The following is a 12,449-nucleotide window of genomic DNA, read 5'->3' on the forward strand; positions in this document are numbered from 1 at the left end:
GGACTCATTTAAACAGTCATTGCCATGGGATGCATTATTACATTTTCACTATGCTTGGGTTCATTACATTAGTTTGCAATGTGCTGTTGTAAGGAAAGTGACTGTTGCGAGGCCGGGCAAATATTTACTGACCATCAGACTGACTAATAGTGAATGACAAGGGAGCAGCTACAGTTAACACCATTTATCACATGTTTTTTTTCTTAACAATGGTCTAATTGGCCAATGCATGCATTCTGAGTTTTGCTTTTTCTGTATAATAGACAGCTTTTTCACATTAAATCGTGTCACTCTACAGCCAAGAAGTCTGCTTTTATTAATGGTAATTAAATTACCATTGGCAGCAAGTGGGGGGAAAAAAAAAATGTAATTGACTCTGAAGATTCTTTTCCAACACAATGTCCCATTTACCTGAGTGCATGAAACATTAGTGTGGTGTTTTGGGTGAACCAGCGGATATTAGGAGCTGCTCAAGGGCAGACGTGTTTTTACCTGCCTCCTAATATCGCTAACTACTTCTCTCTGTCGTTATTTCACTGAAAATATGTTTTTTTTATACACAACAATTATAATGCCAGTTAGTCAGACGGCTTACTTTAACCAGATTTTGAAATGGGCCAAGACAGCATCACAGAATAGTGTGAAATAAACAACCGTTTAGAAAAGCGTGTGAGAGGAGGTAAAGAAAAAGATATGTGAACAATACCAATAACGCTGCAGCATTAACATCACATTGGACACAGGTCTAGTGTGTATAGTATAATTGCATGGTTTGTTAGCACTTACATGCTGTTTGGCATCAAGCTATTTGTCTAACATCATGGCTATGGTACCTGGACTGTGACATGACCTTTTATGGACGAAATGGGTTGTGAATGAGAGTTATTGTGTTGTGAATCGGGATGCTACATTGTTCAAACCAAGCTTGGAAGGTTATTAGAATAATAATAATAACATGTCAATTTTTATTTTGTAACTTCATCAACGAATATTGTGTGTTTTCTCTTTAAGGCAAAAACATGGCTTAATTGCACTGGTCAATGTTTAGATTTTATTTTGCTTCCATATTCAGACTGGGAAATTGTGTTCATTAAAGGCCACTAAAAACAGAAATATCAAATAAATAATATATTCAATCATTTAAAAACAACAGACATTTATAACACCTAGAAGTTACGACTCCCTATTGTAGCAACTATCCTCTAATGTTTTAGCCACTTGCTTTTAGCAGGTATTGTGCAAAATGTGCTGTTAGCTCACAAGCTGACCTCCAAAATGTCTATTTAAAAAGGTTTGGTGTGTTATCTGAAAACTCACTCTCTTTTTTTTTTGTGGACATTTTCTAATATCTAATATTTGCTTTGTGCATACCTTACTGTGGCAATAAAACCACCAAGTACCCTGTGCTGTCATGCACGCTGCTGCCCCTCTGCCCCTCTGTCTGTTTCTCCCTCTCTCTTTCGGCCCCCGCGGTGTAAAGCCAGTCAGACATAAACAGTATTGTTTTACCCGGGTAGGGCTCACAGCAGGGCACTGTGAGCCCCACGCCTCACGCAGCCCACAGCTCTCCCCATGCCTCAGTGATATCCCCTCTCTATGGCTCAGTGCCTGCATGCATATGAATGCCCCCTGTCTTCTACCCTTCACGCTTCTGAGCCGGTCCGAGCTGAGCCGAGCCGAGACGTTACTCAGCCGCCATGCTTGTTGGACGCAGGGATGCGGAGGAGAAGTCTAGCATTCCGGCGATAGTAAATGAACTGTAATGACACATTCTTTTGAGTGATTATAGGTATGATGGTGCTTGAGCTGAGAGTGCTTCCCCGCGGTGCGGTTTGCTGAGTTGTGCTAAGCATGCTGTGGGTGAATTCTTGGCAACGGGGGGGTAAAGCAGCTCATGTTATTGTTAGATCAACTGGAAAATAGAACCTCTGTGTATAGAAACATTATAATGGAGACTTTGTAATAGTTTTGTGCATTGCAGTTTTTTTTTATGTTGTTTTTGGCCTTTGCAGAATATTACATGAAGTGAGCTGTAACTTTGTGGAATATTGTGTTGAACAGTAGTTTTTCAAGACCCTTTCTTTGTGTAGAGGAGCCCATCCAACACAGTCTCACGGCAGTTTGTGAAATAGTCACAACATTGAATCTATTTGATTTGTGTACATATACAAATTTCCCTTTTTTTTCGTGACGCTCAGCACGACTTTCAGCAACGTATTTTTTCATGCGTTTTCCTACAAATGTCACGTGACGCACTTGTCAATTTCCGAACCGGTCTTTTCAAAATAAAACTACTTTGTTAGGTTTAGGAATAAATTAACTTGGTTAGGTTTAGGCATCAAAATTACTTAGTTAGGTTAAGAAAAAGATTGCGGTTTGGGTTTAAATAACACCGGAAGTGCTGTAACTTCAGTACAGAAGTTGCGTGACAAATAAATCAACTTCGACTTGTTGTTTCACACGGGATACAAACATCAGTCTCCTGGGCCAAAGTCCTGTCCACCCAAACCTCCTCCCTATTTGGCGTTCGCCACTCTCTATACTTCCCGGTTCAGAATTACGTGGATTACATACGAAGTGATTTTGTGCTCAAAAAGTGAAATGTCTCAGTCAATACAATCAATTTTGTGAGTATTTCACAAACTGCTCTGCGACTGGGCTGGCCCGTCGTACACAGTTTCAAACAAAAGAAACAATACAGTAGTCTTCATTTTCATTTCACCATCCAGCAGCATTGTTTTCACGCCAGTAGCTGGGGTAAATGCACATCTTAATCATGCTTGTTCATATCTGTAGATAAAGCTGTAGACACGTGTAATGTTTAATTTTGAAACGCATTTCCTCTCCCTCGCCACCCTGCAGTGTACAGTAAAGCGTCTGCAAATGAGAATCTCGTGATGGCTCCGAGCTACATCTTTACGACCTTCCACTGTTTGATTATGCTCGCAATACTTCTAAGGATATAAGCAGGCTGTATACAGATGAAGCCGTGTTGTTGTGGGATAATGTGTTAGAGAAATAAGCTGCAGTGTCCTTCCACAGCCATTGTGTGTCACATCGGGCTGCATCGCCCCCCAATTTATCCCCCTCTCCGGTTCAAGGAAGATTCCTATTGATTTCCCATCACTGAGCCAGTGTACAGAGTAAATAGGAAGTGTGGGCCCTATTATTTCTGTCGCTTGATAAAACAGGAGGCCAGGCCCCCCCATGTCTTTATTCTGGGTCTCCTTTAGAAACCGCTGGCCCCTTCAATCAAAAAACAAACAACAACTGTAAATCTGATGTAAATGCCTCATAGACTACGGTCCTTTTGAAAATTATGTGTGTTTAAATTAATGGTGTGGTATTAAATCCTGTGAATTTCCAGGACGTGATTAATGAGATTATACTTAGCGTGGGGGAAACAAGCAGGCTGTATTTTCATACATGCTTAATGCGTGTCACTCTGTGGGCTACTGCCCAAACCAACAGAGAGAGAGAGAGATTTGCTCTCCCAGGAAACTGTTATATGTAATCTTTCAGTGTCTGGGCATTCGCTCGACAGCGGGAGGAAAGTGAGACAAATCCATTTAGACAGAAAATAGCATGATTGCACCTACTTCCACTAACAGGTTTGACCAAGAATGGTGTGCAAGTAACACGTTTTAGGTAAAAAAGATGCCGGAGCAGTAGAGCGTACAGGACATCGGTTGCATTCTGGGTGAACATTTTCCAGCGGAGCCTTGCCTGTGCCATTTTGCGGCCATTCAGGGTTTTTTCTTTTCCATCCCTGGAAGTTTACAGTTTTTGTGTTGCTATTATTGTAATCGCCACAATGCTACAGGCTTCAAATAAAAGCCAGAGACAATATTCCTCCCACAATCGAGTTTCCGTGCCCATCGCCTGGCCCCACAGCTGCATCCATTTCTGCAGTGTCCCTGAAATTTCTGAGCATTATCAAGGGGAAGGACGAGCTAATCTGCACTGATTTGAAACAGGACCAAAACACTGGCTTTCCTAATCCCTCATTTTTTTTTTTTTATCAGGGGTGGTGAGGAGCATTTTACCCCTGTGGGAGGGAAAGAAAGAGGGAGCTATTTCACGCTTCGCTGGTTCCACTGTTTTTATGAAGATTTTTTTTTTTTTCCCCTACCCTCTACTTCCCCCCACTTCAATCCGCAGTGTAACTGAATTTATAAAGCCTGTTTGCAATAGTCACACACCTTTTTAGAAGTACGAAGGTACTTTTCATAATTAGGGCTGTGTAGATGGCTGCCTTCTCCCTCTGTAGTAGTAGTAATTTAACTTTAAGGCAGATAAGGCTCTGTATCTCTGGGAAAAAAGGTGGTGCAATTTCTTTAGCTGTCTCTCATTTTTCTCATTTGACAATTGGCAAACAGCTACGGCACACAGGATGTAATTTGCTTCTGCGTGAGCACACCAATTTGGATTATTGCACACATCTGTGGGATACAATTGTATAATAATGTTTCCTTACATTCTGTCAACCCATTTATTTGATATTTTATTTACTTATCTAACACGTTTGTGGGGAAATTTCACCTAACGGCAGTTTTTTAAAGCAGAACTGTGGATAACCTCATTCTGAGGTGTGATCCAATATGGTGTGTAGACTTAAAGGGGACATATCAAACTCAATTTTTCAGTGCTTGTGCACATCTATTTGGGTATCTTGAGTGCCAACCAACCCACAAACTGTGAAATAAGACAACCCTGTCAGTTTTTTTGTGGGCTGTCTAGATCAGAAAACATGTGATTTAACAAGCCATTCAGATTTGGCTCCCCGTCCTGTGTCACATGCAGGCTCATTAGCATATACCGTCCACAGCTTGAGAACTACCTTTGCAAACCATATTTTTCTCGGAAGACAATCAGAGCAGAATGTTTTTTTTTTCAGGAGCGGGGCTTAAAGAGGACCTATTATGATAATTTTCCCCTTTGTCTGAAACGCTCTGTTTGAGCTCCTGCCCCGCCCTCCCGAAAAGCCCAGTCTGCTCTGATTGGTCAGCTGGCTCACTCTGTTGTGATTGGTCGACCAAACCAAACTCTTCGGACTCTGCTCCAGCTCTGCTCTAACTAGCTTTGTTTGAGGGTGTGCCAAACTAGCCGCTAGGCAGGTATAATACAGATGTGTTACTTGGTGACATCACCACGTTACAGAAGAAAAGGCGGTCAATCAAGGCGTTTCAGGCAGTTCAGGAGAAGTGTAACTCCCTTTGGCATGGATTTTATGCTTTGTAACTTTGCAGACCTTTTACATGCACAAGAAAACTATATAGCACACTAAAGAAAAGGGAAAAAGCACAAAAGCATAATCTCCTCTTTAAAGAGACAGGTGCTAAAATGGAGCGTTTCAGATAGAGGGTGAATACAGGTATATTCAGACAGTCAGTATGAGAAAAATAAAGTTTTTTTTCAATGTTTTTTGAACATTAAAGCATGTAAACATGTTCTAGTAGAAACCCAAAATACAAGTATAAACCTGAAAATGAGCATATGTCCCCTTTAAGATAATGATGAGATGCTTCAACAACACACACAGCTTATGGTGAGTACAGGCAAAACAATTGGATATCACACTTTCATATAAGTTGAGAGTAAGTGATCTGAGTGGCAGGTTAGTGGATTCAAGTAGAGAAAACTCAAAGTCTATCAGCAGTTGACATCAAGTTAGAGCGTGCAGTTTTTTTTTTTCTTGCTAGTGCTATCGCAGCAAGCAGAAACACAAGAAGAAAAGAGAGCTCATTGATCTGCTGTGATCTTAACACTGCAAAAGGCATGGGGTGTAACAAGCGATATGGAATTTACAAGGTAAGCTTTGGCAACACAACAGCACGGGTCATCATAAGACGATGAATTATTCGAACACCTCGGTCTCGGAGGACCACTTGAGGCTCTCACGCTGTGAAATAATTGGGTTGCAACAGTGAAACTGCTACTCCAGTTAGAGTGCAAAGGTGGCTTTTGCTTTGTTTTGCTGTTACAAGACCACAGAAGCGGCGGTGACTATTAATCAATGGTTGACACGTGTAGCTGACGTCACAAAGAGGGAGATAACTGCGCGGATCTGAAAAACAGCTTTGGTGTAGTGCTATTTATGAAAGGCCCTTAAACTGAAATGGTTTGCTTTGGGGATAAAATATGATTTCCAGAGTTTTTTGTGAACTTCTTGTAGATCAGATGTAACCAGTGGTGGACGAAGTATTCAGATCTTTTACTTGAGTAAAAGTATCAATACTACATTATAAAAATACTCTGTTACAAGTAAAAGTCCATCCATCCATCATCTGCAACCATTCGCAGGGGAGCTGGAGCCGACATTGGGCAAAGGCGAGGTACACCCTGGACAGGTCGCCAGCCTATCCAAGTAAAAGTCATGTATTCAAAATCTTACTTAAGTTAAAGTATAAAAGTGTTAGCATCATAATATACTGAAAGTACCATAGTAAACGTACCCATTATGCATGAATGGCCCATTTCTGAATAATGCAGGTTGCAGCTGATGTGGCAACTTTTAATAACTTTAAATACTACTGGGTAGCTTAACCTATAGTAATATATCATTATTTATTTGTTGATATAGATGTAAGCAGTAACAACTAACTAAATCTGTCAGATAAATACAGTGGGGTAAAAAGTACAATGTTGGCTTCCAAAATGTAGTGAAGTATAGTATAAAGTAGCATAAAAGGGATTTTTTTTTTAAAATTGGTGATACATGACCAGAAAAAAACAGAGAAAAGAGGCTGTGGTATTCACTTTCGCTCAAAAGGTAGAAAATCTACAACACCCAGTATGCACTGGGCTCTCTGTCGCCACTGAGTAGACAAAGTAAGATACTATTTTCAGTGTTTCAGTAGATAACAATGTTACACTTTACGGTGACATTTCAGGAAAAAAAACCTGACGCTATTGCACTTACTCCATACTCAGATGTTTCGTTTTGCCCCGCTAGCTTTGGCTTTTTCCAGTTTCTTTTTGGGATCCTGAAATATGTCTCCAGCTGTCCTGTCCATATGGCCCAAAGCTTGGGTGTAACGTTACACATGCTTGAGCCCTTTCTTCTGTAACACTGGATTCAGCAACTTCATCCAAAAGAAACTGACCTAAATTCGCTGCAGCACAGCGACTCCACTTTAGTTTCCATCGATGCACATTTACCGCAGCGGCACCACGAGTTGGTAGCTCTGAGCCGCTGTCCTCACCGGCTAGCAGTGCGTGTCTCTCAGCTGAGGTGGCCTCATCCTCCATAGACCGTAATTCCTCTGCAACTTACTCTGGTTCATATGACCCAGTATGTCCAATTCCAGCATTACAATATTGAAATTGTTTTCCTCCATAGGAACATTGCCTTCTGCCATGTTTCTCCCAGTGGTTGTTTTGATTTTGGAGCGGTGAGGAGCGGGCATACAAAAAAAGTACAAAGTGCATTACAAACAGCCCAGAGCTGGCAAAAGTCTGACTTTGGCTGGTAAATAAGAAGGGGCCTTTGGGTGCTGGCAACATGGAGAGAAGTTCATTGTTCATTTGCATATACTACCAGCATTGTAATGATACAAAGCTGGTTGAAAATCGACAAAGTATCCCTTTAAGTCATCTCTGTGCACACTGGTCAGCAGGTCAGTTGGTGTTGGTCTCGGTGCATGTAGAGGTGGCAAAAGACAGTGAACCAACAGCATACAGATGTCTGATTTGACGGTTGCACACTGCGCAGGGATTGTGTTTCCAACACATCTGGCATTTTAATGTTTTAATTCATGACTGAAACCTCTGAATCACAATGTCGGTGCCAAAACTCGGCGAAGGTCTTCACTACAAGCCTTTTCATCTGCAGTGGACAGACTTCGACGCCCGTGGCAGGACCTGTGCCGTCTGCGACGAGGGACCGTCTCCCTTTGTTGTCAGAACACCTCTAAACATCTTTCACAGAAACAATTACCATACCATCTGTAGCTTCCTGCCAGCGTGCTGCTCACTGTCAGCATGTCAGCTTCTTTCCTCTCCTTCTTTCTCTCTCTGCCTCTCACACGCACTCCCTCACACTGAGACTGATGAGGAGCTAGGTCACCGTGAATTAAAATGGATGAGTTTAATTGCGTTAATAGTCTCTTTATACTCAGTTTTTTCAATGCATTTTACCCTGATGCCTTATAATGGAGCCCTGAATGGTGGATTGAATTGTCACTAATCTATTTTGTGATTTGCCTTGAGCATTTGGCAGAGCTGGTGTATTGATGAAGGACCTTGAGTACATTTCCTGCAAAACCTCACAGTGCCGGTTTAATAAAGGACACCGTTCCTGCTACATTGAGTATTGTTGGTGTGAAGGTGATGGCTAATTGCTCTAGTGTTAAAGGAATAGTGATATCCGATCAAGCGTTTTAAGAATACACGTGTCAACAGTTTATATGCATTAGATCAAAGCCAAACTTTTAATTGGACAAACTCTTCTCAGAAAGCAAAGTGTTTTCTTTGTGTGTTTTAGGCTTAAGGTTTCGCTTTAATGGAAAAGACTCCCATGTATACATTTCATCACTGCACAACCTTCAACGGAGTGTTTTCAAGTGACGCAAAACCTTTTAGCGTGTATATTCGAGGTCTGCACTTCTTCTTCAAGACCGTGTAGTTGGTGAAAGTACATCTTGGCCATCAGTTGATTCGATTACTTTCCCTGTTGTGTTAGAATAAGTACGTGACACATCCATCGCTGTTGTGTTGATTTGCACAATAGCTAACGTATCCAGCAGAAGCTAGCATTACGGGAAGCTAATCAACACCGACATGACTGGTTTGCTCAGTTAGGCCAAACACCCACTGTGACATCTGAAGTCACGACACATTTGCCGCAAGTAATTGACACTTGAACACCAGAACTGAACACATATTAAGGGCATGGGGCGGCACAATGACAGATACAGTTTGTTTATGAGTATCCATGCTCATTCAAATATCCTGTTGTTTTTAGTTCAGACTAAAAACAGGTCAAACAATAATTTTGTTCATTATTATATTGCCTTTAAAGACTGTACAGAAAAAATAAATAAATATATATATAAACTGTATATACTATATATATATATGTATGTGCCTATCTTACAGTATTTACTCACTGACAGTGGTAATAACTGTGCAGTTAGTAGCTCTTGGGTCAATGTGTGGGATGCATATTCTATATTTGCCATAAATTATAATGTGGAATTTGGTGAATATTGTGAAAGTTATTGTTCAATTTACATATTAAGGGGAGACGGGTGAAAAGGTTAAAAAAGTTGATTAATTACAATTAATTTTTGTATAACAAGTTTTCAGAAAATATGTTTATATATGCAAATGAGGCAATATCTTATGTGTCAATTTGCATACATTAGAGTCTAATATTTTTACAGAGTGGATTTCCGATATGTCTTTTTATCACTCCATAAAGAAAATACTCTCAACAGCTATAAAAAAAAAAGATTTTGCCATGTTATTATGAATAAAATGTTCTATAAATCAGGCTATGAATGACATATGAATAAACCCCTCTGTAAAAACCCTTCAGAATATTGATAGGAATGAAGTGTGGTGTATGTAAGTGCTACTGAAGTGGATATTTCTGACTCAGACTATGAGAAAAAACTTGTTTTGAGAAAACAGACTTTGAAAATATGGATTGTAAAATATACGCTACAGGTGAATGGGGTAAAAAAAATAACTAATAGATATCACCATGAAACTTCCCCATCAATACTTTTGTACATGTTTTCTGAAATGTTGTGTTTAAATATACAACTGAGGCATTATCTAATGCTATGTTTTGGTGGATTTAAGAGAAGTCTATTGACACAAATAGACAAAGTAGTGAAACATTTGTTTTACTTTCTTTCCACAAGTCTGAAAGAAGACATGTTATGGAAGGGCCTTCCTTTTTTATAAATTAACCACAAGGTTCAGCTGCCCTCCCCCATCCCATTGATTTTCATACTCTCCCTTATGTACTAAATGTACAGATGAAACATGCTCAGATGTCATGCACACTGCTGATATTTCAGGGCAACACATTGTAAATGTGAGGCATGTCTGACACAGATGGGACCGGATCTTTTGGAGCAAATCAACCCCACATAGAGTTGAATAGTCTCATCTTGATTGGCACAGCTATGTAGAGATGATTGAGTCATAGTCCCGAACTCTAACTGTCTTTCTACCCCACAGGTACCCCAGTTACCCGGGTAACAGCCACAGATGCCGATGATCCAGTGTACGGGAACAGTGCTAAGCTAGTATACAGCATACTGGAGGGACAACCGTATTTCTCCGTAGACCCCAACTCTGGTGAGTGCAGCTCTGTGCTTGTTGGTGTTTTAGAATTATATGATGAGTCTCTATTCCACTGTGACTGTTGTGTTCCTCCACATTGAATTTAATTAGAAGACAAAGAAGTGCACACTGGAGGCCATTTTGGAGCATGCTTGATACATTGCATTCAAGAGTCACTGCGCAGCGTGGCCATGTCAAGTTGCTTACTGCAACCAGCTAAAGTATTACACTATAAATAGCACGCTTTCTAATACAAGCAATAACACAGAGGTCCAGCGTGATCACCAAAAAAAGGAGAAACAAAAGGAGGACACCTCTGAGGGGCAGGCCTGAGCTCTTTGTGCTGTTATTCATTGTTTGCCTGACAAAGCCTGACGAAGATCTCCGCGAGATCGAAACGTTGCTTCATTAAATTTAATGGGAGCTATTAATACAGTGTGCAAATCCTTTGTCTGTTTCTAACCAATGGAGAGCATAATGTATGACAAAATGTAATGAATGAACGCCACGCCCATAATGGGACAAAAAGGAAAAGAAATAGGCTTAACGGTGAGACAGTGATTACATCTGAGGATTATTTCAGTAGTCCTTTTCTTCTAGACATAGGCCAGAACCTTTCAGTATTTCAACATTGTCCTTTTTCATTACCTGCTTCAACTTAGATAAATGAGCTTACAATGTCAACTCAGGTCAAATGGTGGGCTATCCCTATTTGATAAAGTACTCTATAAGTACAAGGTGGACTGTGTACGATCTGGCCAGAATTTTTTTTTAAAACATTAAAAGACACAAAATAATATCATCAACAGAATATGAAGAGGTTGCAGTGTTGATGTTTTGTCAAAGGCGTCTATATTTAGGGCTGTCAATCGATTAACAGTTAATTGCGATCAATTGCAATTATTCCCAAATTTGTATCTTTTCAAAATACACCTTAAAGGGAGATTTGTCTAGTATTCAATACTCTTATCAACGTGGGAGAGGACAATTATGCCTGATTTATGCAAATGTATGAATACATGTATTATTGGAAATCAGTTAACAACACAAAACAATGACACGTATTGTCCAGAAACCCTCACAGGTACTGCATTTAACATTAAAAATATGCTCAAATCATAACATGGCAAACTGCAGCCCAACAGGCAACAACAGCTGTCAGTGTGTCAGTGTGCTGACTTGACTATGACTTGCCCCAAACTGCATGTGATTATCATAAAGTGGTCATGTGTGTAAAGGGGAGAGTCGTAGGTACCCATAGAACCCATTTTCATTCACGTATCTTGAAGTCAGAGGTCAAGGGTCAATATATGTACTTTAAGGTCCTACCCCAACTGTGAGGTTTATTTTAAGCATTCAGGAGCCAACTGTGTATAACAACTCAATGTATAGACATGTTTAAGCAACAATATTCAGTACAAAGTTATAATGCAAGTTTTGCGTTACTAAAATTAAATATTTTCACACCACATGCACCATTGTTTTTCCAAGCTGTTCACCGAAGGCAACGAGGTTTTTTGAAAAAGTACTGAATGTCAGTTACCATTAGATCGTGACCAATCCTTGACGGGATAATTAATTATCATAATTAATGAAGTTACCTCTGCTGTGCCACGTGCATAAAAATGCCCATTGTTAATTTGGAGATGCTGGTATCGTTCCTGCTGCTGTGTGATGGCTACAGGTAGAAATATATACATAGACACATTTTTCAGTGACGTGTAATTAATCTAATAGATTACAGACATAATTAAAAAAGGCTAATCTTAAAATATATGTAAGGTAGATATTGATTTTAAAAGGTCTTATATGAGGTCTGTGTGTGTGCGCCTCCGTCAACTCAACCCACACTAATTGTGGTTTTGAGTTGCAGTGTGAAAAAAAAAAAGCCTTACATTCTTACATATTCCTTTGTGCGGAGGCAGCAGTTATTTTATACAGCTAGTGTGTATCTTTCATTAAGGAGTGGGATTGTGGCTTTTGTTTGGGCGGTGAGAGACAGACCTTGAAAGCTGCTGTATCACGTTAAAAACAATATTAAATCAAGAGCACAAATTAAGTTATCTGTACGCACAAATCATTAAATTCAGAGCACTTTTTTTTCTCTCAATAACACCTCCAGGGCTCCATAGCAGGGAAGAAATGCCAAC

General features: G+C 40.1%; 1 protein-coding gene across 2 annotated transcripts in view; it reads left to right on the top strand.

Annotated features, from left to right (window-relative positions):
- Positions 1–12,449, top strand: part of cdh8 (cadherin 8) — a 116,823-nt gene that overhangs the window by 66,461 nt on the left and 37,913 nt on the right. For both annotated transcript variants that reach the window (XM_037748628.1, XM_037748636.1), the window contains exon 4: positions 10,195–10,314. In XM_037748628.1, the coding sequence (XP_037604556.1) occupies positions 10,195–10,314 (120 nt within the window). The remainder of the gene's footprint in view (positions 1–10,194; positions 10,315–12,449) is intronic.

Source organism: Sebastes umbrosus, chromosome 2, assembly GCF_015220745.1.
Source record: "Sebastes umbrosus isolate fSebUmb1 chromosome 2, fSebUmb1.pri, whole genome shotgun sequence".
Lineage (NCBI taxonomy): Eukaryota > Metazoa > Chordata > Actinopteri > Perciformes > Sebastidae > Sebastes > Sebastes umbrosus.